We start from the raw sequence: 26,461 nt of genomic DNA, 5'->3' as shown, positions 1-26,461 counted from the left end.
TGAGTGGCTGTGGTCTAGATGAAGTGTTCTAGTCACTGTGTAAACCCAAAGTTTTGGTTCTTTCTCCAAAAGCCAGCCTCATACGGCTCTGGTGACTGAGCTATTTACAGTTTATATATCTGCCTTGGGTCTACTTTTGAAAACAAACCCTCGAGAGGTGCATGTTTCCATATTATACACTAGAACACAAAATAGAACACATACCAGTATTTTTTAAATAGAAGAGGAATTCCATTCCTCCCAAATGTACAATCATAAATACTTCAACTCGAGCTCTGTTCAATTTGCAAGACAAACAGATTTTTATTTTTCCTGCCTGGCAGGTTAAGAATTAGTGTTAGGGTTGTGTTCCATAAATAGCCCATCCCCTTTCTTATTTTTATGGTATGCAAAATGCAATCACTTACTCACCATGACTTTTCCCCCCATAAAACTACTCACAAAGTAAGTAGCACATGGAGTTGAATAATAAATCAAACACGCTATGCAAAATGTAGTCATTCTCCACATACCCACATCAGCAGGCTTTGCCGTGTTCGGGGAGAGAGGACGTTTCTCAGACAAGAACTTCAACCAATGAAAATCAGCAGGCGGGTGTGAAATCTCCAAGGGTAAAAGGATCCTGACTCCCGTGATTCCTGTGATATGTATCAGCACCGTGTAGGTCATGAGAGGGAGACATCAGTACTTACACCTTCATTAAAGCTCTTTCCAACAATTGGCTCATCCATCGTCTACCATATCTTGCTGGGACAGCTCAACTGGGCTTCATTTCCTGACACTCAACGCAACTACCATAGCGTGCTGGAGATTTTTTTTTTTTTTTTCCATCAATCAGGTCTGACCGTGCTCACAGTACCGACGCTGGGGAGTTCCTGGTGTCCTCTGCAAGGGCAGGGCTGGTGTGAACTGTACCTGAGGCCCAGCTGAGACCCCCGAGTGCCCGCTCCTTCACACTATTTTAAGTGCCAAATACAGGTGCACGGAGGTCACTGTAAAAAGGAAGAAAAAGAAAGCAAAATAGCCGATGACTTTCATTATTTGTGGAAAGTCACAATAATATATTTTGTTGCATCTTGGGGGAAGGCCACTTGGGTTAAGTCTGCTGAGGAATTTATTTCTTCGGAGTGAGTCAGTTGGGTTGGGAATGTTGTTTGAGCAAACAGACATCATCACAAAACAGCGCTGTTAGCCACAGCTAACCTGTCCCTTAAGCTTTCAGCATCTCTAGAAAAGTGCTTCTCCTCCCCAGACGGGCAGAATTCCTCATAGTCTGCTAGTTGCTCTTAATGGGAGAAAGGGGTGGGTGGTTTCATTCATGTAGAGCATGCTTGATAAAGTCAAATTTAGGTGTTAGCGAGCTTTTCCAACTTTTTGTTTTCACTCATGCCCCCTCCAGCCCTGTGATGGCCTTCGGACCAAACCTGCTTCACTCTTCTCAGGCCAGTTAACCAGACGGGCACCACAGTGTAGAAGTAGAGCCTGGACTCAAGGTTGAGATTGGCGGGGTGTTCCTCTAAACTCTGCCTCTTGGACAAGTGCCTTGACTTCTTCTCTGTGGTGTTTCCTTATCTGTGAAATGGTGGTGATAACAGGATCACAGTGAGGAGATGAATTGCTGTGTGTAAAATACACGGAACACTGCCTCGCTCGGTAGCGGGTACTCTGCGTGTTAGCGCTGCAATTGCCAAAAACACATCAGACTCCCAGTAGTTTCTCTCAGCTTCTCTAGGGCTTCCAACATCTTTATCTATTGCTGGGAAGCAAATCACCCCAAGACTTAGAGGCCCAGATCAATAGACATTTATTACTCACAGTCTCTGTGGGTTAGGCATCTGGGGCTGTTCAGCTTGGTGGTTGGTTCTTCTACCACGACCACTCACGTGATTATTGGCGGGTCTCAGTTCCTCGCCACGTGGGCCTCTCAGCTCGGCTGCCTCACAACTTGGCAGTTGGCTTCCCCTAGGGCGAGCAATCCAAGAGAGAGAGAGAGAGAAAACAAAGAATTCACATGCACACACACACTCCAAGAATAGCAACAGTCTTTCTTTTTTTTTTTTTAAGGACTTTTTTCTGGGGAGGAGGGGCAGTTGGGGAGGTAATTAGGTTTATTTATTGAATTATTTTTCAGTGGAGGTACTGGGAATTGAACCCAGGACCTTGTGTATGCTAAGCATGCGCACAACCACTTAAGCTATAGCCTCCCTCAGCAACAGTCTTTTTAAACCTAATTTTGGAAGTGATATCCCATCACTTCTGCCATATTTTATTCATTATAATCAAGTCAGTAAATCTAGCCCACACTTAGCTTTGGAGATTACTCAGAGACAGACATCACTGGGGACAGCTTATGACACCGTCCGTTGGGAGCTGCTTTAGAGAGCAGCTGTAAATTATTTTGCCTATAACATATATATAGAGAGAGCATTATTTTCACAGTGAGAACCAGCTTCTAACATCTACCCTCTTACTAAACAGACACTAGTTTTGGCAATAAAAACCCATATATAACATCCAATATGCTAATTTTCCCAGGTTGATGGAGAAAATAGGGGAGCAGAGATCTGGCTTTTTCTGCCCGGTGGTAGGTGACAATCCCAGAATGCATGCTGGAGAGCAGGTCAGCTGGTCACCCCTAGAAATGCCACTTAAACTGGTTGGCATGTAAGTAATATTATGCCAACTACACTGAAGTTTTTTTTTAAAGTAGATTGCAGACTTTATAACCTCTTCTAAGATTTTCTGTAAGTCCAGCCAAATTCCCATGTCTGTGAAAGCCCCCTACTTTAGAAAATATGACTATAAATAAAAGCATACTTAAAGGAAATACTAAAGAAAATGGTAGAATGTACATGTTTTTCTAACTTACAAGAGTCTCAAAATGGAAAATCCAGACAACTGGAATGTCTGTGTTGAATCCCACCGCACAGCAGCTCAAAGCTGAGAAAGTGTTTTGTTGACTTAATAAAGCTCTTTGGCAGCTCAGAAAGCTGTGGTGGCATTTCTGCTGCACAGAGTTCTGAGGGGTTGATCTGTTAACTCTCAAATACAACTAAAATGGCCGGGGGTACCCCAAAGTGATAAAATAGGAGTAGTACAAAAATCATCTTTATATTTAAAAATGAAAGTTTTAAGTAAATAAAAGCGAATTGTATACATTATGACCTCAAATACACAGACAGAAAAGGGAAAAAGCCTGAAAAGTAATAGTGAAGTTAACAGTGGAAATTCTGTGCAGTAAAATTTCAATTTTGGCAGCAAAGGGAGGTATTTAGGTTTATTTCTAGAGGAGGTACTGGGGACCGAACCCAGGACCTCATGCATGCTAAGCATGTGCTCTATCCCTTGAGCTACACCCTCCTCCCCATAAAATTTTAAAATAGAGCTTTACCATATTGGACTTTCAATGTCAATATGCAGTTAAGATCCATTCTGGAAAACTGAGAAGTTGAAATTCAGCTATCCTTGAATAATCTAAGAGATTACATCCAAGTGCTAGAAACTTTCTTCACGGCATTTTATATGCAGCCTGGTCTGTTCCAGAACAAACACTGCAGCGATTTAATCTCTCTCAAAATCCACAGTCCAACTAAGATCCTTAAGAATCTATATCTCTTCCAGGTTTGGGATGGATTTCTCAGTCTTCTGTGGACCCATAATGTCTGAAATGCTGCCTATTTTTAAGAATGTTTTCCCAAGCGGTAAAAATTAATTAAATACGAGTTAAACACGGCTATGAGTACACCATCACAGCTTCATTTCCTACGCTGAGGAAATTGCTCTGGCAAGCCCTTCCAGCTTGAAAGCAGATACAGTGGTCCACAAAGCTGTGATTATTAAGACCTCGACTGGCCAACCTGCAGACCACCCATTGTCTGGAACCACATCAGAGGTTTTGGAAGAATTTGAACTCATAACTATCCATGCTGCCCATGTGTGGCTATTTCAATTTCAATTAATTACAATAAAATTTTTTTAAATTCCATCCCTCAGTCACACTAGCCACATTTCAAGTGCTCCAAGCCACATGTGGTAACTGTATTGAACAGGGCAGAATATAGAACATTTCCACCGTCACAGAAAATTCTACCTGACAGTGCTGCATTTGATTATTGAAAAGCTGCCTGATATTAGAAAATTCTGGTTATGCTTTCTGACAAAGATTCACTGACTTCCCAAGTTTCCCATAAACTCTCTCAGTGGAATTTGTGACACTGGAGAGAATCATTAATGATATGGGATGTCCGTTGATGGAGACATTTTCCTATCATTTTGGAAAGAAGAAATTACTCTCTTACACAGGATTTTCTTCTTGTTTAAAGGCCACCTGTTTCATGCAGGCCTCCCAGATTCCACTTCTTTCTATAACTCCCTTCCTTGGCAGCAGAGCATGGTGGCCAAAAGTCTTGTCTTAGGGGATTGCCTGGTTGTAAATCCCAGCTATGTTACTTACTAGCTGTGTGACCCTGGGCAAGTTGCTTAACCTCTCTGTGCTTCAGCAGCAGCATCAGTTAAGACAGCAGTAATACTACCAATATGAAGAGGTTTTGTAAACATTCCATGAGTGCCTAATGCCCAAGTTTGAGTATGTATGTATAATCAAATTAGTCAAGGATTCGCCTGAGGTGACAATATTTTAAGTTTTAATAAAGTATTCCTAAAGCTCGTGCATTCTATGAGTCCAATTTGATAAACACTGGTCTATTCCATATTTTACTGTAACCTTGGTCACTGTTCATTAGAAAGACCCGCGTAACAGAGACCAGTTAAATCCATGATGAAAAAAAACTCTGATTTGATCTTTGTTCATTATATCCCAGTCAATATGAACTTTATTTTGAACTATTCTTTTGTTGCATGTCACAATGAATATTTCCTCCTTTCCTTTCCTGAAGTCCAGCTTGTATCTAATTTTGCCATCTTTTTTCTTCACGCCGTCTTCCATTGACTATAAGCACTTCTTTCTCTCCTATGCTTTTTTTTGCCATTTTTTTTTTCTTTAATGGAGGTACTGGGGATTGAACCCTGGACCTTGGTTGCATGCTAAGCACACGCTCTACCACTGAGCTACACCCCTACTCCCCTCCTATACTTCTTTGAATCAGCTTTTTTCTCAATGTTGGCTCTCCCATAATGAACTAAATAAATCTTTGACACATATTCATTCTCTATTTGTAAAGAGTCATGTTAGTAGGTTTTGCAATTTGTACTTTGAAAGTTTGGGAGTTCTCACTGAGATGTCCAAGTGGACCTACCTGCCAGAACCAATTGTCCTGCCCTGGAAGTGCACCTCATGGGCTGCTTAAGCCCAGTCATGTGTCAATAGAATTTTCCCCCTGCTGACTCTCTTCCTCATTTTCCTTGTGTTTTAATCCTATGTATTCATTTTTGTTTCTTTTCTTGGCCAAATGTATTACCCTGTCCACGTTCTGTTTAAGTTGTGATTTGGGCCATTTATCCTTTCATTACTGAGTCTGGGACCTAGGGGGTAAAGGACAGAGGTATTCTGGTAAATGTTTAAGAACTGGTTCTTCAAGGGGGCACAAGGGCTGGTTTTCAGCATCCACTGATTTCTGTGGGATAAATACTTCCAGTATGGCCAGTGATGAGCTACCAGTGTGAGGTACCTGATGGCAAAGTCAGGAAGGGCACTGCACAGTCCAGTCTGGTGGTGCAAGACACAGCTAGTCCTAGACCACTAGGCAGGTCTTGGCTTCCTAATCGAGAGAGCACCTTTTGTCTCCTTGAGTCTTTACGAAATAGTGGTTGGGCCACATTTTTTCCAACAGTGTGGTCCAGGAAATAGTGTATAATGGACTTTCAGGCGTCATTTCAATGTGACGCACATGGTGGTTGAGTTACTCCTCGTGGTTGGCAGCAATAATTGCAATAACTGGCAATCTGATTTCACCATCTGCCCCCTTGGTGCTCTCTCTGAGAATGAGGGTCAATTTTCCATTGAGTGAATCATGATAGTCAGAGAATAGGGACTATGAACCCTTTTTGTTTCTTTATTTGTCTATTCTTGAGCACTAGTCAATTAAGAAAGTATCTTATGCCCATTGGGAAGGAGAATGGCTCCTTGAGACATGACCAGAGAGTTTTTGTGTTTCTGTATTGACTTTTAACCTGTGAATGAGAACTGAAGGTATAAATTCTCTGATGTTTGTGTCTGTGTTTTTTTTTTTTTCTTTTTGAGAACAGCTGTTACCTCTTTTTGACAAGAGGTGAGATATGAATAAACTACATTAGAAATGATTAATACATTAGATTATAATGTCTTTAAAAGAGAACATAGGCCATTTCTTTGAAAGAATCAACCTGCCAAAATTCACATTAGAGAAAATAAGAATGTGAATAGGCTGAGCTCTATTAAAGAAACTGAATAAATAATTAATAACCTTCCAAAATAGGAAGCAACAGGCCCAGATGGGTTCATTGTTTAATTCTGCCAAACACTGAAGGAAGAAATTATACTAGTTTTCCACAAGCCCTTTGAGGGAGTAGAAACAGAAGGATTATTCCCCAACCCATTCTATTCTAGGAAATTCTAGACCAGCATTAACCGAATACCAAAACCAAATAAAGACATTACAAGAAAAGAAAATTCCAGGCCAATATGTCTCACAAAATAGGTGTTAAAACCCTCGACAAATGTTAGCAAATAAATTCCAAAAAAGTATAAAAAGAATTATACACCATAACCAAGTGGTATTTATCCCAGGTATGCCAGGCTGCCACAACATTTGAAAATCCATTAATGATTTATTACATCAACAAACTGAATAAAAAAAAGGAAAGAAAAATCACATGATCATATCAATAGGTGCCGAAAGAGCATTTGACAAAATTCAGTATCAATTCGTGATTCAAAACACTCTCAGGAAACTAGGAATAGAGGTGAACTTTTTCAACTTAATAAGGACTATCCACAAAATATCTAAAAATAACATTGTACTTAATGCTTTCCCACTAAGATCAGATACAAAGCAAGGGTGTCTCACTGCTCCTTTTCAACATTTTACTGCAAGCCCTTGATAACGCAATGAGCCAAAAAAAGGGAACGGAAACTATACAGACTGGGAAGGAAGGTATAAAACTGTATTTGTTTGCAGATAACATGATCATCTATATACAAAATCTGAAAGAATCTACAAAAAAAAAAAAAAAAATTCCTGGAACTAGTAAGTAATTATAGCAAGGTTTCAGGACATAAGGTTCATAAGGTTAATATAAAAAAGTCAATTGCTTACCTATATATAAACAAGAAACAAATGGAATTTGAAATTAAAAATATAATATCATTTATATTAGCACCCCCAAAAAATGAAGTACTTAGGTATAAATCTAACAAAATGTATCTCTATATAAGGAAAACTATGAAACTCTGCTGAGTTTTATTACTCCAATTAAAGGGGAGAAATGATCAAATCAGATAAAAGAGAGGTGGACCAAGATGAAGCAGGTGGCCCTGGGGTATGGGTGTTATTGAGGCCAAAGAATGTTTTTAACAGTAGTAATAAAATACTTGACCAACAGGGGCAAAGCAATAAAGACATTTAATTATCTCATATGACAAAAATTTTGAAGGTAGGTGATTCCATGTTTGGCAGGGTGGTTCAAAGATGTTATCAACAGCCAAGGCTCTCTCTCGCTCTTTTTCAGCTTTGCCATCCTCACTATACTGGGTTTTGACCCTGATTTGTCACTCATAGTTGCAGGATGGCTGTCGGCAATTCCCTGAAACATGATCTACAAACAACATTTAAAACAAGAAGAGAAGGGAGTGACACAAGCAAGGACTCCTTCCTTGCTTGATTTTTTTTTTTCCCAATCAGAAGGTGAAATTCCTTTTTTTTTAAACTTTTTTTTTTTTTTATTGAGTTATAGTCAGTTTACAATGCTGTGTCAATTTCCAGTGTAGAGCACAATTTTTCAGTTATACATGAACATACATACATTCATTGTCGCATTCTTTTTCACTGTGAGCTACCACAGATCTTGTATATATTTCCCTGTGCTATACAGTATAAACTTGTTTATCTATTCTACATATGAAGTGTCAGGATCTACAAATTTCGAACTCCCAGTCTGTCCCTTCCCACCCCGCAGAAGGTGAAATTCTTAGAAGCCCCTCAGATGACTTCTTCATAGGTCTCATTGGTTAGAACTTGGTGACTCGGGCCTCCCTAACTCAAGAGAGTGTGGGGAAATAGATATACTGTGAAATAAAATGAGCTCATCTTTACTGCCTTAGATTAAAGGTTATCATTCACCACGCCCCACCCCCTGCCAGGAGTAGGCATATTCTGCACCCCTAACCTAGGGGAAAAAAAATCAGGGTTTTGTTAGAAGAAGGAAGGTAGGAAAGTGGCCTTTTGGTAGATAAGTAACACTATCGGCCAAAGAATAGACGAACTCACCCATGGAGAGCATTTTAAACGAATGACAAAAAAAGTTGAGGACAGATAATGAAACCCAGAGGGAGAACAGTATCTGAAAAGCTTTCAGGAGGTAAAAGAGGACATGAGGGGATCGAGAAGGCAGAGTCTGAAAGGTAGTCACTGGGTGAACACCATGGTTATTTCGGAGACGGTGGTTCCCTGTCTCCACAGAGTGTGCGCCAGAGGAGTGCTAAGACTCACTCAGCGAAACAGCACAGAAGTCCGTTGGGGTCTGTAAGCAGGGTTTCTCAGCTTTGGCATCACTGACACTCGGGGCCAGGTAATTCTTTGTTGTGGGGGGGATTGTCTTGTGTACTGTAGGGTGTCTGCAGCATCTTGCTACCCACTGGATGCAGCAGCAATTCTCCCCGCTCGCCCTATTCCCCGGGTCCGCTCTCAGCGGAGAACCACTAGCCGCATTGTAAGGGCGCACCGCAGGCAAGACTGCAGACGGACAGCAGTAACTGCAGTGGATTTTGGGCGGGGTGGGAAGGGACAAACTGGGAGTTCGAGATTTGCAGATACTGACTGCTATGTATAAAATAGATAAACAAGTTTATACTGCATAGCACAGGGAACTATATTCAGTATCTTGTAGTAGCTCACAGTGAAAAAAATATGAAAACGAATATATGTATATTCATGTGTGACTGAAGCATTGTGCTGTACGCCAGAAATGGACACAACATTGTAAACTGACTACAACTCAATAAAACAGAAAAGAAAAGAAAAGAAATGGATCTTGAAGATTGGATATCATTTAGGCACAGTTGAGGGGAAAGGACATTTCAGGTAGCACTGTGCAAAAATAATGATGGAAGATTTCAGATGTGCTTACCACATACACACAGCATGTACTCTAGTCTGGCTCACGTGGGAGCGTGTGAGTGTAAGTTACATTCTTTTGAGTAGGGAAAATTTTTAATCAGAACCGAGGGCTAGGAAGATTACTTGCCATCTGTCTGTTGAGAGAATTGCAGCAAGGAGAGATGAAAGGCAGGAATAACAGTAATCCAAGGGGAAGGTGTAATAAATGGCTCAACTAGGGCAGTGGGAATGGGAACAGGACTGGGGAGGACTACCAGAGATCTTGTGAAGATAGAATTGGGAAGACTGGATGATGATTGGATGTGAAAGGGTCATGTCTTTCCTTCTGACTTTAAATGCTATCTATGAAGACGTGAACGATACTAAAGTTTGGAGTCTGGATGACTGGGAGAATGCTGATGGCGCCAGCCGAGAGAAGGACCACAGCAGGACAAGCAGGTTTAAGAGGGAAGATTATGTGATTGGATTGGGACTAATTGGGCTTGAAATAATAGTGATGAACCAGATATGGGCCTTTGGAAATAAAGCCTGGAGATCAGAAGAGAAATTAGAATGAAAGGCATAGCTTTGGAGATGATCAGACTAGTAGTGGCAGCTGAGATACCTAGGAACACAGTATCAAGGCCACATATAGGTGGGATGACATCTGGAAGGCAAGAGAAGAAAGAGGTATGATCGTAATTAGGGGGAAAGGACCTGCCAGAGACTGGAGAGGGTCCAGAATGGCACCACGGAAGGGAAGAGTTTCAAGGAAAGAGTAGCCAACTTTATGAGTCAGGGTGAGAAATGGAAATTATAGAGAACTAGCAGAAAGATTTACAACATTCTTTTATGACAGATGGGAATTAACTTATTTTTAAGGAATTCAGAAGAAAGCTTTCATAAATCCCCTTGGAATTCTTTTCCTGGCTAAGGTGTGTTTTTAATATTCTAGAATTTCTTTTCTTGCATCTCCAGTCCATAACCTTCACTTATTCCTCATGGAAAATGAATGGTTGTTACTTATTCTACAGTGATTGGGATTGAAGTATGTGAAGGAGACATCGGGGAGAATACAGAGTGGGCCTCCAGTGATGGTTACTGTACGTGTATTAACTCGTTTCTCTCTTAAAACATGCATCCAATTTAGGTACTACTTTCCTTACATTAGTGATTTAAAAAAATTAGATCAAGTTTCTAAGAGATTAAATAACTTCTGAAATGTTGTACATTACAAATCAGTAAAACTGGGGATACAAATTCAGGTCTGGTTCTAAAGACCTATTCTGAAACAATCCAATCAAAAAATGGGGAGAAGACGTAAATAGACATCTCTCCAAAGAAAACATCCAGATGGCCAACAGGCACGTAGATGCTGCTCGACATGGCTAATTATCAGAGAAATGCAAATCAAAACTACAGTGAGGTATCACCTCACACCAGGCAGAATGGCCAGCATCAAAGAGTCCACAAATGATAAATGCTTGGAGAGGGAGTGGAGAAAAGGGAACCCTCCTATACTGCTGGTGGGAATGTAGTTTGGTGCAGCCATTATGGAAAAACAGTATGGAGATTCCATAAAAACTAAAAATAGAGTTACCATCTGATCCAGCAATCTCACTCCTGGGCATATATCTGGAAAAGACCAAAACTCTAATTCGAAAAGATACATGCACCCCAATGTTCATAGCAGCCCTATTTACAATAGCCAAGACATGGAAGCAACCTAAATGTCCATTGACAGATGACTGGATAAAGAATATGTGGTGTGTGTGTGTATGTATATATTTTATATAAATAAAATATTACTCAGCCATAAAAAAGAATGAAACAATGCCATTTGTGGCAACATGGATGGACCTAGAGATTATCATACTAAGTGAAGTAAGTCAGACAGAGAAAGACAAGTATCATACAATATCACTTATGTGTAGAATCTTAAAAAAATAATACAAATGAACTTATTTACAAAATAAAAATAGACTCACAGACATAGAAAACAAAGTTATCATTACAGTAGGGTAATGGGGGGAGGGAAGGATAAATTAGGAGCTTGGGATTAATATATACATACAACTACATATAAAACAGATAAACAACAAGTTTCTATTGTATAGCACAGGGAACTATATTCAATATCTTGTAATAACCTATAATGGAAAACATATGAAAAAGAATATATATACAAAACGGAATCATTTTGCTGTACAAATGAAACTAACAAAGCATTGTAAATCAACTAAACTTCAATTAAAAAATAAAAAACATTTACAATATCAAAAAAAAGACAACAGATAAGTACTAGTGGGAATGTGGAAAAAAGGGCATTTGTTGGTGGAAACATAATTAGGTACAGCGCTATGGAAAAACAATATGGAGGTTTTTCAAAAAATTAAAAATCGAACTACCATGTGATCTAGCAATCCTACTGCTGGTATACATATGAGGGAAATGAAATCTTATAGAGATAATCTGCACTCCCATTTTCATAACAGCATTATTTACAATAGCCAAGACATGGAAACACTCTTAAGTGTCCATCAAAGGATAAATGAATAAAGAAAATGTGAAATATATATAGTTCAGCCATAAAAAGTAATATTGCCATTTGTAACAGCATGGATGAACATTGAGGACACTAGCCAAGGGAAGTAAGTCAGGCAGAGAGACAAATACTATGATCTCACTTACATGTGGAATCTAAAAACTAGAGACCTCATAGAAACAGAGAATAAATTGGCAGTTGCCAGGGGGCAGGGGTTGGGGGTGGAGAAGTGTGTGAAGGTGGTCTAAGGGTACGAACTTCCAGCTACAATAATTTATGGGCTCTAATGTACAGTGTGGTGGCTGTCATTAACAATACTGTATTGTGTACTTGAAAGTTGCTGCGTAGAGTAACAATCTTGGCTGCTGCTGATCCTGTTCATTTGGGAAAAGAATTTTTGGTGTCCAGGAGGGAAGTTTTGGGCATGTTTGCACATCACAGTGAAGGACATCTATGGGACCCTCCTCTCAACGGCAGAGGTAAATGAGGACTGACGCAGCCAGGTTGCCCTCTTATTCTTCCATAGATGCTATGGAATTCCAAGGGGCTATTTAATATAAATTCTCCCAACTCCTCTTTCACTTCACTTCTAGATTCCCTTCAAGCTCTTTGTCTTTATATTACATTCTCTCTTCCTTTGTTGCTCACATTGAAAGGGTCCTTACCTAGGAAGGTCACTGGTTCCAGAAGTCACTGCCAAGGATGCTTTAGAATTTACTCATTAATTCACTCAGGTCTAGTACTCCATCACTTTCTGTGTTTTTACTCTGCTTTATTTCTCCTCATAAAATTTACTACTTGTTAGCCAATTAAAAAAAATACTGTCTTTACTGAGCCATAATTCATCTCATACAATTAACCTATTTAAAGAGAATAATTCAATGGTTTTTACTGTATTCACAAAGTTGGGCAAGCATCACCGTAATCTAATTTTAGAACTTTTTTAAAAGAATAACTTCTTTTAAAAAAAAATTTGGGGGGGGGGCAGGTAATTAGGTTTATTTATTTATTTAAAGGGAGGTACTGGGGATTGAACCCAAGACCTCCTACATGCCAAGCACTTGCTCTCCTGCTGAGCTATACCTTCCCTCCTAATTCTGGAACATTTTAATTGCTCCCAAAGATACCTTGTACCCATTAGCAGTGACTCCTCACTCCCCCTTCTCCCTCGATTGGCAACAACCATTTATTTTCTGCCTCCGGGGAACCTTCCTATTCTGGATATTTCAGATAAATGGAATTACAATGTGGGATCAATTGCGACTGGCTCCATTCACTTTGTGTAATATTTTCAAGGTTAACTCACTTTGTAGCATGTATCAGTAGTTCATTTGTTTTCATTGCCAAATAATAGTCTGTTGTGTAAATAGAACACATATTATATATCATTCATCAGTTGATGGACATGTTTCTCCCTGATTTATGTTCGTTTTCTGTTTCCCACACACTAAGGGAGGGTAAAATTTTACCTTCATGGTAAAATTTTTGTTGTTGTTTACCACTCTATCCTTAGCATATTGCCCAGTGCCTTGCACGTTGTAAGAGCTCAATCAATTTATCGAATGAATGATTCAATCATTCATTCACCTAGCCAGATTGAGTCAAGCACACACACACACACACACTTGTGTGGAACATTCCGTCTCCAAGGTAGCCCGCCAGCTAGCTGTAGAAGATGAATAACACAAAGGTTCTGCCCTCAGTATCTCATAATCCAATGACGTAACATCAGTGCAAACAAATAAAGTAAAATTAAGAAACTCGATTTTAATAAAGGAGATGGACAAAGCACAGTTCATAGACAAGGTTCAATTCTGCTTAAGGTACTCAGCTATTACTTCATAGCAAAGACTCCAGTTGAGATTTACAAAAACCGGAAGTTGCCAGATTGAGGAAGAGCAAGAGCTGGGGTCAACCAGAGGGTATTTAAGCACAAGAGTGGAGCCTGACCTGAAAGCTGGAAAAGTAGCAATGCTGGGGCTTTTGTGTAGAAGTGGAGGGAGGACCCGGAGGGGATGAACTGGGCTAGCTGGTAATGTTCAAATCGGAAAGAACTGTACATGCTCAAAGGATTAAGATGATTTCCCCAGGTACACAAGAAACTGACAAAAATGGTTGTCTCTGAGGATGGGCTGCGGGACTAGAGGAAGGGGTGGGAGAAACAGAGATTGGCAAGAATTACATTTTAAAAATTCTGCTTTAGATGATGGGGACCCACTATAATTTTGAACAGGGTTCATGCAGGAAAGTTACTTTGGGGATACTGGGAAGTGAGGTGGACAGGCATTCAGCTAAGGAGGGAACGGTAACCATGATCTGTGATCTGGTTTCTTCCTCCTCCTTGACATCCCCTACGCCAGTGATACTAAGTATCGCCACGCTCGGATACACACTCCCAGGCACTAATTCATGGGTGACGTGTTTGAAACGGGGGCATCCTCCATCCTCAGAAGTGAGCGGTGAGTGAGGGGCTGGGGCTGGGCGCCGGGTCGCAATTCTTCCTGCTGGGAAGAGACTCTACCCTCTTGGGGGCGGTCTGCGGGGAACGCAGCCTCCAGACTCTTCCTGCTGATGCAATCTGCAGGAGAGCCAGCGACCTCCGCCGCGAGGGCCAGTCTGCAGCACGCACGCCACGTGTGCCCGCCGCCTCCCCAGACGCGCCCGCAGCCGCTGCGCCGAGCGCCCGGGACGCAGCAGCTCTGCCTCCGCTCAGCTCCAGGGGTCCTCACCGCCCAGCGAACAATGAAGGTAACTGCTTAGGATTCTGACTCAGTTTTTAGAAAAATGTGTGTTTGGATTGAGCCTGCGATTCCTCAAAGACACAGTTGGCAGAAGGGGGACGGAGGAAGGACCGCGTGGTTTGCTGCCACGCAGACGTTCGCAGTAGCTTCTTTGTCAATCATCGTTGGACAGGACTTTCCAGTCCTTTCTCTCTAGACTTCTGTTTAACCTCTGCTCACAGGATGTGCCGCCTCAAGCTTCTTCACAGCTGCATTTGCGAACGGAGATGAAAGGCTGCTCGCAGCCCCTTCCCCTGCTTGTTTTGAAGTCTGGAAAGGAAGAGGAAGTTCTTTTCAATTGCTAAGATGCGCAGGAGGTGGGGGATTTTGGAGAAGAGGTCTAGGGGTGCCGCTGGCTGTAAACAGGGGTTTTCTGCTGGGTGTAAGGCAAAAAGGAGGGAGATGCAGAGCTAGGTGACCAGGGCAAGAGAAGGCAGGGAAAATTCCTCGCTCCTAGAAACAGAAGGCTCGGCTTATATGTTTATTTTCTTGTGGAAATTAAAGCTTTTAGGAGTTACAAATCAAAGACGCCTAAGGGCATTCTTTTATTAAAGAGCACCCTAGTGTCTTTTATTCTTATGCTAATCAAGGGTCATTAGCCCTGCTGCCTATTGCCTGGGAAGGTTCAGGTGTCGAAATGAACAGTTTTAAGTGTTCTATTTTCCTGGACTTACCCATTAGAAAACTGCAGTGATATTAAAAACTGAAGAGCAGCTTTTTCAAAGGAAAGTGAAGGATGGGCACGCAGTCCTGCCGTCTAACATCTTAGACGTAGGAGATTCCCAGATGCAGTCTGAACTTTGAGGAGAAATAAAGCCGTGTTTCAAAGGAAGGAGAGAAATTTGGTTCTCAACTGGGCTTATCCACAACCCATACCAGTCTGCAGTTTCACTTACAAGAAATAACATGTAAATGTTGCCTTTTCACCGAAACTTTCCACTATGATTAAGCAGGAAATGAGTGGAAACTTAGGTTTGTATTAAAAAGAGATCATGCAAATGTGCCACAGTGAAAAATTTAGCATCCTTCTTCTCAAGTTAGGTATTCTATTTCTGGCTTGCTCATGCCTGTCTAATTTCAGCTGAAAAACACACCAGGATTGAGTATTAGTGAGTAAAAGGAGAAAATTATGAGAATAAACAGTGTTGCTTTTCCAGCTTTCCCCTGTCCCATGTGGAACTGTAGTTGACTATACATTTTTGTAAGTTCATGGATGCTTTATCATGAATCCAAAGCCCCCGTCCCTTTTACAAGGTACTTTCATAACACAGGAAACTAGAGGACATCTTCAAGAAGTCTCTTTTCTGTTTTCTGATATTTTACTGAGATTAAGATAGAAATGGTGGGGGCAGGCATAGCTCAAGCAGTAGAGTTCATGCTTAGTATAGACAAGTTCCTGGGTTCAATTCCCAGTACCTCCTCTAAAAATAAAGTAAACCCCCCCAAATAAAATAAAATAAATTTTAAAAAAGAAAAATTAAAAAAAAGAAATGATTATGTACTCTAGGCATGGTTTAAGGAATGCATAAAGTTCCTTTAAGTTTTCATTATTTCAAAAATTTCAAAAGCTTCTCTACTTACTTTTTAGCTAAGAATTGCTCTCAAGACCATCATTAAAAAAAATGTTATTTGCACATAGCACCATAATAGGCTCTATCGTCAGCAAATTTTCCAGACATGGTCTTGCCTGGGAGCTTTTATTTTAAAATGGATACGTACAGAATGGGCAACCAGATGAGAAAAACAGCATATACATGGAATAGGATGTGTGTAACAATGGTAAGTACATATTATAATTTACTGAATTAAGGTAGAGATTTAAAAGAGACATATCTGAAAGGACAGAGACAAGAGAAGTCATTGTCAGGAATGCCTGGTAAAGTGAAGGAAGGAAAGGGCCATGTGTGTGTGTGCAGGGGGCCAGACAGGAGGCCTGGCAGGGTCACATTCCAGACGCAGGATGCGGCCCCTCAGGCAAGGCTCAGAGATGTGTAGCTAGTTAAGCAGGCCTAACAAAGGGGCATTGGTAGAACCTTGCGGTGATGAGAATAAAAAGCAAAAAGAAGGAAAAAAAAAGACAAAGAGTTTAATTTTGGCTGATATTTCATTTAGTGAATTTCCATAATAAATAACTTCATTTGATTTTAGAACTACAGAGAGAAAGGAAGTTGGGTTAAGAAAGTTTTCCATTTGTAGGCAAGAATTTCTCTTGCCTGTCAGCTCATTGAACCTGAGAAGGTCTAATGATTTGCAATGGGCTTAAAACCTTATGAAAGAATGTTGCAAACAGTCACTGGATGATTACAGAGGTTTATGTTAAGAATTAAAATCAAGTTATGATTTCCTTCAGAAGTTGTGTATCTCCTAATTATTTTCATAATTTTGGATTTTATGGTGCAGATCAGGAGTTTTAGTTCTTAGGAGAGGAAAAGTAATTTTCCCTCTACCTTTCTAGATTCTTGGCTAAGACACCCCTGTAATAAAACACAGACGAACAGGAAAAAACAGAAGTTTAATAACACGTATACCTCCTGTATATATGGGAAACCCAGGAAAATCGAGTAACTCCCTGAAATGGCCCAAGCTATGACCTTAAATAGCTTCAGCTAAAGACTGAAGGATGTTGAGTGTGGGGCGAGCCGGTTACGGGAGGTTATCAGGCATCGCAAAGGAAACAAGAGTAAGTTGCAGATTCAAGTTGGCACTTTATCCATGGGTCAGAGTTTCTAGAGATTCAGTTATTCTTCTCCTCCTGGCCCAGAGTGGGAGACACCCATCCAAATGGAGATTTCCCTTGTAAATGTAAATTTCCCTCAGAAAAGGGAAACTTCTGTTTTCAGGTCATCTTTTTGTGTCTGCAGCTTTTCAAAGATAATGAGCCCCAAATAACCCTCTTGTCAAAGAGGCATAGTTTGGGGTGGCATATGGTACTCCCCTTCTGTTCATTATGTCTAATATCAAGATAAAGACCAGGGAAGGGCTGACCTAAAACAAATAGACTGCGGTAAATACTTCTCTAGCAAGGGTGGGTTTATTTGGGATCAGCAGAGAGTTTTAATTCTGGGTCTGCGACCACGCCAACTGCATGCAACTCTCCGCAGAGCAAGGAGAACAAGGGAAGAAGTCTTTTCTGGAGGGGGAAAGAACATTGGGAGGGCCACAGTAAACACAGAGTCCATGCCTTTTCATTGGCTGAGTTGTTGCTGGAGTCTTTATGCTTGTCAATGGGCTCTGCCCTCCTTGTGGGGCAGGAGAACTCCCCTGTCTGGTCTCCTGACTCTATTTTGAGGTTCTTGTAATTTTTTTTTTTTTTTTTTTTTACCAAAGTGAAAAGCTGGATAGTATACTCTGAGACATCTAGGCTTATGAGTAAACCGTGGCTGTGCATAAATGAAGAACTGTTTCTAAACTGGCCGTCTTGGGTGTTCAGGTTAGTTATAGCTTTTGGGGTTTCAGGTTGTCTGCTTCTCTGAATGGCCTCTTCTCAGTGGGTAGAGGAAGATAAAAATGGGGAGCTTTCTCTTATTTTCTTTTACATCAGGCAACCACAATTCCTCTAACCGATGGAAACCCAGTGGGATGTTCAGCCTTATTATGCTGCGGGGATTTAGTTACCATATTAGAGTGAGACTCTGGTACCTTCCATGGTAGACATGATTATCCTAGGCATCCTCTACCTTCCACATGATACTATCATTCTTTTCGAGCACAGGAGCAAACTGTGGCTGGTCTATTCATTTTAGGATTGTGAATGTGGGCCATCTTTGTGTGGTAACTTTATCCCCTTCACAGCTGTCCAAATGCTCTAAACATTTAACATGACAAATGATAAACATTCCCACTGGCGGGCTTTTCTGAGCCTCGGTAGCCCATCTGGCAATACATTTTGGTGCCCATTCAACTAAGGCCACTGAAACTGGATTCCACGTACATCACCATGAGGTGCAACTCCCATGTTTAAAATGTTTTAAAATTAAGCATTTTGGGTGCTCTGATGCATAAACATATCTTTGCAAATATTTGCAAACACTTTCATCATAAGATCTAGTCTGTGATTTACAGTGTCAATGGTGTATATGATGTCTAAGAAGAATCAATCTTTTCTGTCACACAAGGGTTCATGTACCAGTTACACCTGTGCTTCTAATTAGTCTTCTCAAACCTACAAGCTGAATAATATTACCTCTAGAAATTGGGTGCTTATATCCTTAAAATAACTTAGAAATTACATCATCTTATTAATACAGGATAGCATAGCATATAAGCATTTTTCTCTTGTCATATAGGCCATGCCCCTTTTGTGGAAAGCTATTTTACAAAATACTTCTCTCATGTTCTGAGATTAATCAGAGAAAGAAAATCTTAAAGAGATAATCATGCTCCAGAAATATAAGAAAAAGGTCAAAAAGAGAGGAAAAAAGAAGACAACTTTAAAAAAAAAAGAAGAAATTACATTAAAATAAGCAATAATCCAGAGAAGTCATACTGAAAATACATGATTCTTTGTGATTGAAGAATTGTGAAATATTTGTAAAATTCAGCAAATTCCATTAACAGTGGTCCTGTATTTCATCTAAAAAGAACCGATCCACCATTTTTATTTTGACATGTAGCTCTGAATGTTTGATCAATTGCATTGACAGTCTATCCCCTAGTCTGAGAAATGTTTTTGCTATTTTGACTGTAGATGGTAAGACTCCTAGGATATAATTACGGAATTGAATTTCCATCTGACTCTTTATAAATCTAGGCAGAAGGAGCACCTGTTGGGATGTTCTAGGTCAAACACGCTAGAGATGTCTCTTACGTGACCAATGAAGACCTCAGTGAAGTTGGGCATGAAGCCAAGGATGGATTTGCACAGGGTCACCACTTGGTGGTTATTAATGTTCTACCACTATATTAAAGGGGGATTTTGCCAAGTATATTTCATTTCTATTTGGCTGATTCAAATTCAATGTTATATTGTTTTGATTTTAGTACTAGTTATTGGTGCAGGAATCTGAAGTCACCATAAATGTTTCTTTGAACTTTGAAAATAAAAGGTAGAGTCACAATGGAGCTGTAAGGTCTGCGTGGGGAAGCATAATGCATTATTCAGAGGTTCCATGGTTTTCAAGGTGGGCAAATCGTCTAGATACTTGCAAGGTTAGTGTTGGTGGTGTGTGTGGTAGACACACATCCAGGTTTTGGGAAAGATTTCTTTGCTTAACAAAAGTAGAGATGCTTTTAAAATGCCATGTAAGTTACATCACATTGAACGGTAACTCAAAACATTCATATGAGGAAAGCACTGCCGCTGTTATTAACGCCAGTTTACAGACAAGGAAAATGAAGATCAGAAAACTTACTAAAATTGTTTAAGGTCACAAAGAGCACAACTCTGTGAGAAACTAGGTATTCTGACTCCTAGTCCGGTGTGTTATCTGTCTCACCAGGGGTTCTAGCTTTTTTGGGGGGTCTGATCTCACTTTGTAAATCTTAGGAATGAAATGGACAATCTCCCCAGCAAAATGTACAAACACACATAGGCACAAAATCTTATATCTCAATTATTTGTTGTTAAAACCAGGTCCACACAGTCCATATAGCATGGAAGACTAGTGGTAAATACTGAAATGATCTAGTTATTCAGAAAAGTGGAGTGCTGTTGGCTCTGGCTTCTGCCATCAACTGAGATAATGTAAATATATAAGCAAGAGTTCCACGCTGCCCTTCAAACACTGAAAACCCTCAAACAATCACCTGCCTTTAGTCTAAACAGAAAGACATTGAATATTTTCTTTGTTTTTTAGCAACACATGAGTTATTAGTTTCTTTATCTCATAAAGATCTAAGGTGTAGAGTGTAGGGGAGGAAAAAAATTTTCCTCTATCCGCTTAGGTTCATTTTCTGGCATTTTACAAATTAGGCTGACAAGAGATTAACAAGAGAAAAACAGAGTTTGTTAGCCCTTGCAGCTTGCATACACGCAGAAGAAACTCGGTGATGAGTACTAATGGGGTGGGTAGAACTTGGGTTTGTATAGCATCTGAACAAACAAAAACAAATTTGTAACGACATGAAAAGGCAAAGGCAAACTTCTTAGGTTTCCAAGGGCAGCAAACTGTGGAAGGTAAATCCATGGGGGATACTAATGGGGTGAGATTTGTTTGTGCAGGTCCATCTCAGTACTGACTGTCTGTCTTCTTCAGGGCTGTAAAACTTCTCCAGGAAAGGGGATTTTTAGCAGTCCTCATGTCTCAGAAGTTTCTTTTAGTCAGAGAAGGGAAGCTCCGGGAAGACTTCCTTCTGCCCCCTGTTGGATCTCTCACACCTTCAGCTTAAAATAATCCTTATCCCTAAGTGAGATATTTTGGGGTGTGATATTTTGATCCTCTACACTAGTCACAGAAGAGAACTTGTTTCACAAAACCGAATTTCTTTGGTCTTTTTTTTTTTTTTAATTTTTTTTTCATTGAAGTATAGTTGATTTACAATGTTAATTTCAGATGTATGCAAAGAGATTCAATTATACATATACAAATATAAATTTTTTTTCAGATTCTTTTCCATTATATGTTATTACAAGAAACTGAATATAGTTCCCTGTGCTATACAGTATGTCCTTGTTGTTTATCTGTTTTCTATATAGCAATGTGTATCTGCTGAATTTCTTTGATTTTAACCTCGTTTTGAAGTATATACATGGCTGCTTCATTAAACAGGGTTAATACTCAATTTCATAGTAGAGTTTAGTAGTTTGGGGTGCCTAACCTTCCCATTTCGTTGATAACTTCCTTACCTGCAGTTCCTGTCAAAGGGACAGGTCTACATGGCTACTTTCCTACCAGATGACCCCTCCTCTGCCACAGTGGATTGTGGCAAGGGTGGATATCTGGCCCAAGTCCAGACATCTTTCACTGTCTTACTCTCATCCCTCACATTTAATCGGATATCACAGCCTGTCGGTTCTGTTTTATCTGTATCTCTGTGTCTGCTCTTGCCCACTGTTGGTGTACTGACCATGCTCTCATTACCTCCTGCTTGAATTATTTCAAAAGTCTCTCATCCGGTCTCAAGCTTAATTTTCCTTAATTTCCCCAAGGCATTATTTTGATTATGTTATTCACCCACAAAAATACCTCCGTGACTTCCCCATTGTCCACTGAACTTAACTTAGTGCACGAGGTCCTTTTCTAATCTCTTCTGTCTTGTATGTGGACACACTCCTCCAATCATAACAGAGGATTTGCCATTCCTCAAAATGCGCTTCCACATTTCCATATATTTATTTCTAACTCTTTCCTCCCTATGTATACCTCCTCCCCACCTGTGCCCACCTTCACACTGCTCCCCTGTGGCTCCCTCCCCAGGAGAACAGTGACTGTACTTCACAGTGGGATGAGTATGGGGGGAAGATGGGAAGGTAAGAGTAGGGTCACATTTTGAAGTCAGGAAATAAGATATTGATCATATCCTGCAATCCCTGCCCTCACCTTTCCTCTCTACATGCACCTTGTACCATCGTAGGCATTTTTCAGAGATTCTGGTTGAACTAAATCAACTACCTATTTCTAGACTTCCTAGATCCAGATTAATCGATTCTCTTTTATACTTGTTTTCAAACAGCAGATACCTTTTCCCACATCTGGATTTGCTTGGAGTCAAATTTTAACTGACTCCCAAAAGATACAGGGTTATAAAAACACAGACAACAGTAAGTATTTACCTACTTTAATGCCTATTGCCAAATCATCTTATGCAGCTACTATTTTCTGATTGATTTTTTAGAGAGTGTCAATGGTGAAACGGTGTATTGATGTAAGCATCCATTGAAAACATTTCTGGGAAAGGTCATATGAAGAAGATGCCGCATAGTAATAGGAACTGAACCCATGAAAATCATAAGGAACAAACGCAGCAGTGCCAGTCCACTGAATCACCGCTGTCTTCAGATCTGGGCAGTATGTGAAGGGAATGGGCCTCGGCCGCAACCCAGGGAAGTGACTTAGAATATAGAAGAGCATCCTGTGTCTGGGAATGTTAACCGATTCCCAGATACTTAAAACAATACTGTTTAACATGGGGATTTTTTGTTGTTGCTGCAAACAAAGCTGTTTTTAAGCAAACTAATGAATGGGTACACTGACAAACAAATCCAACAAAAGAGGCACTTAGAGGCGGTGTTCATTGAATACTGGAATTTTAAAAGAAAAAACCTATTAGGTCATTTGAGGCATTTGCTTCTGCTGAAGAAGGATTGTTCTTTGGAGTTCATTTTTCTAGCTGTCAGTTCTGTCCCATTTAAATACCTCAAGAACCAAGAATTTGCAAACCTTCTGTGGACAATTCTGCCACTTACTATATTCGCTGTTTAAAAGTTTCCTGATAATTAACTTACCTTCCTTTTCTTTTGGTTATACTTTCTATTTGCTCTACTTAGTAATGTCAGTAATTCAGTAAGTGGATACAGGATTTCTATAAGGTTTATGCTCTTTTAATGATTTCATGCATGCATCTTACATTAACATTGTGTCTGCTGCTCAACCAGGCACTTTTCTTCGTCTTGACCAATGTTCTTAGGACATTATTCACAGCAGCCCATCAGTCTACCGTTTGACGTTGAAGGACACTTTGCTACTGGGAATGAGGGGTCATTTGCAACCACATTAACTTGACAACATAATTTGAGATAGATTTAATAATTTAACACCATTGTTAATATTTCATTTAATTAGAAGTGACTTGTAGTTACTGGTATGTGTGTGAAATGACATATGAATGAGAGTATTTATTGCAGCCTTGTTTGTAATGACAAAAGATTGGAAATCCACCCACATATTCATCAGGTGTAAGAAAGAATGACGTAAGAAAAAGCTAGTGGAGGAAAGAATGAGTAAGCTCTCTCTACATCGATTAGAGGAAAATCTCCAGGAGTCTTTCCACTGTATACACTTATATATTTGATTTTTGACACATGAGAGTTTATTACATTCAAAATTGAAATTAAATTAAAGAAATGAAAGTCCCTTGTAGTGAAGTTAATTTGACTCTAGAGCCATTAATCAAGAAAATCTGAAATATTGGGTAACTCAAAAAAATCAGTTAAGACCAAGGATATATTTCTTGACAAAATCTCCAAACTATTATATTTAATTGAAACTAATTTTAAAAATGATCTATTGAGAAAGCAGGTTAAACTCCATATGTACCACAAACTTTACAGTAACTGTTATATTAAGGGTATAAATACTCTTTTTCAAACCTAACGTTTATATATGACAGTAATGACCAGCAAACAATGACTGATTTAAGTTTCATTTAATTAAGCACAGAGCTCTTAGACCACCAGGCTTTGTAGCAGGTAACAGGCAAATGGAAATAATTCAAGCACGTCTCTTGAGAAATCACGTGATTGGAGGATAAAGATGCATAAAAAGCAACGCAATAAACTATATTCGGGGCTACAACAGAAATCTGCACAAGGCACAGTGGTGCATGAAAAAGACTCGTCAGAGAAATCGCGAAAAGCTTTACAGAGGACGTGCTTCTTGAGCAGAAGCCTGAGAGCGGCCGGATGAAGGGGAAGGGAGCAGAGCTCTGTGGTAGAGTGTGTGCTTAGTGCGTAAGGTCCTGGGTTCAATCCCCAGTTGCTCCATTAAATAAACAAATCAACGAACCCAATCCCTCCACTGTCACCCAACTCCAGACTTCCAGACCTAGATTCAATCACTAATTCCTTTACTTGAAAAGAGCAGGTCTGGCCTCCCTTCCAGATCACTGATAAATACAGAGGCCTGAGTACCCAACATCCTCGAGGGAGGAACTGTTACAACTCACAACACTGGCAACCTAGCAACCAGTTAAATTCACCACATTACATTTTGCTCTCAATGCTTCCATCCTTCACTCTCCTTTGATGCTCTGTGTTTTCTCTCTTGACTCAACCCTAACTAGGCACCCCCACCCAAACCTGTCCACAGTAGCCTTTTGCATCTCAATGTTAGCCCGTCCCCCTCCCCTTCCCTAAATGTTCCCTGCTCCTCCTGCCCTCAGGTGAGGGTGCTTCTCTGCCTTTCTCTGCTCTCCCCTCTCAGAGTTAGCGGGGGCGGGTCTCCTTCACCCTGCCTAGTGCTGTCTCCATATCAGACCCCTCCTAGAAAACCCCTGTCCACTGCTCAGACCAGCAGTTTGTGCCACCCTCTCTCTGCCTCATAACTATCATCAAAACTATCATCCTGGTCACTCTGCCCGATTATCCACTGAAGATTGTAGTACTTGGCTCCTGGCTCTTTCTTCCATTTCTCCGTATTATTTCAAGGTGCGTGGACAGCCCAATCCCCTTTCTTGCATCTTTGTCCTTTTAATTTCTCATCTCCATTAATGCACTACATTTCTCGTATGCCACCCGTACCTCATTGGCCCAGTTCGAGCCACCATCTTCCCTTTACTGGTATATATGTTTCTAGTCTTGCTCATCTCATACTTCCCCCGTTCTCCACCTCTAATATGTTCTCGGCACATCTATCATCTGCTTAAAAAACTCCTCAACCCCTTCCTCTTCTGCTCTGAATAAAACCCAAAGTCCCGTGCTCTAGGAGTCCCCAAAAGACTTCGTCCACCAGATAACCATACAATCCCCTGTGATTTCCAGTACTTTAGAGCGCTAATTGCAGCTTATAGTTATTTCTTAGTGTGATTGTCTGAATGGTTCTGGGACTGATGTCTGGCTCTCCCACTAAATTGTACATTTCTTGAGGGCAGGGAGCATACCCAGTTTTTTGCCTCTGCAAACACATGTAACCCAATACCTGGCCTATAATAGGTAGTGAGTGTGGTAGGCTGAGTAATGAACCCCCAGTGATGACCCCCAATGATGTCCATGGCCTGATCCCCTGATGCTTTTATGGTAATGGACAATTTTCAGATATGACTAAGTTATAGATCTTGAGATGGGGGAGATTATCCTTGATTTTCTGATTGGGCTCAATGTAGTCATAAGGGTGTTTACAAGAGGAAGGGAGGAGTGTCACAGGCAGAGAAGGAGATGTGACAGTGGAAGCAGAAGTGGGAGGGAGCAGGGAATGAGTGAGGGAGGGAGGGAGGCAGAGAGAGACGAGGGAGACTAGAAGATGCTATACTGCTTGCTCTGAAGATGGTGGAAGAGGCCATGAGCCAAAGAATGCAGGTGGCTTCCAGAAGCTGGAAAAGCCAAGGAAACAGATTCTCACCCTAGAGCCTCCAGAAGGAATGAAGCTCTGCTGATTCTTTGACTTGGGACTTCTGACCTCCCAAACTGTAAGATAACAAATTTGTCATTTTTAAGCCATAAAGTTCATGGTAATTTGTTACAGCAGCAATGGAAAATAAACATCGATTTTGGTACCTGGAAATGAGTGCTGCTGTAACAAACACCTGAGAATATGGAAGTGGCTTTGAACTGGGCATTGGGCAGAGGATGGAAGATATTGAGCATGAAGGGACAAGCCTAGATTGTCTTGAACTAATTATTGGTAGAAATATGGATGTTAAAAGCATGGCTGATTGGGGAACATGTTCTTGGGAACTGGAGGAAAGGAGATCTTTGTTACAAAGTAGAAGGGAGCTCAGTGGACTCGTGTATGGCAGTTACGTGGAAAGCAGAACTTGTAAGTGATGAACTGAGATGTCTAGCTGAGACTTCCAAGCAAAGTATTCAAGTTGCAGCCTGGTTTCTTCTTTCTGGTTATAGTAAAATGCAAGAGGAGAAATAAACTGAGGGGAGAACCATTAAGCCAAATGGAACCAAGTTTTGATGATTTGGGAAATTCTCAGACTCTCCAGATTATAAAAGAGGCTGGCATTAGGAGAGTCACCATTAGGAAAGCATGCTCTGGTGAGAAAGCTGAGTCTGAGTTAGGAGG

At 40.5% G+C, this 26,461-nt stretch overlaps 1 protein-coding gene across 3 annotated transcripts in view; it reads left to right on the top strand.

Moving 5' to 3' along the window:
• The first annotated feature begins 14,226 nt into the window (after window positions 1-14,226).
• BCAT1 (branched chain amino acid transaminase 1) overlaps window positions 14,227-26,461 on the top strand; it is an 80,753-nt gene continuing 68,518 nt past the window's right edge. Inside the window, exon 1 of one of the 3 annotated variants that reach the window (XM_064479113.1) lies at window positions 14,227-14,544. In XM_064479113.1, the coding sequence (XP_064335183.1) occupies window positions 14,368-14,544 (177 nt within the window). In that variant the 5' untranslated portion in view covers window positions 14,227-14,367. The remainder of the gene's footprint in view (window positions 14,545-26,461) is intronic. The other 2 variants (XM_064479112.1, XM_064479114.1) reach the window with 2 other exon arrangements.

This window comes from Camelus dromedarius, chromosome 25 (genome assembly GCF_036321535.1).
Source record: "Camelus dromedarius isolate mCamDro1 chromosome 25, mCamDro1.pat, whole genome shotgun sequence".
NCBI classification, from domain to species: domain Eukaryota; kingdom Metazoa; phylum Chordata; class Mammalia; order Artiodactyla; family Camelidae; genus Camelus; species Camelus dromedarius.
The sequence above is the reverse complement of the archived record's forward strand: the minus strand, read 5'-3'. Positions and strand labels throughout refer to the sequence as shown.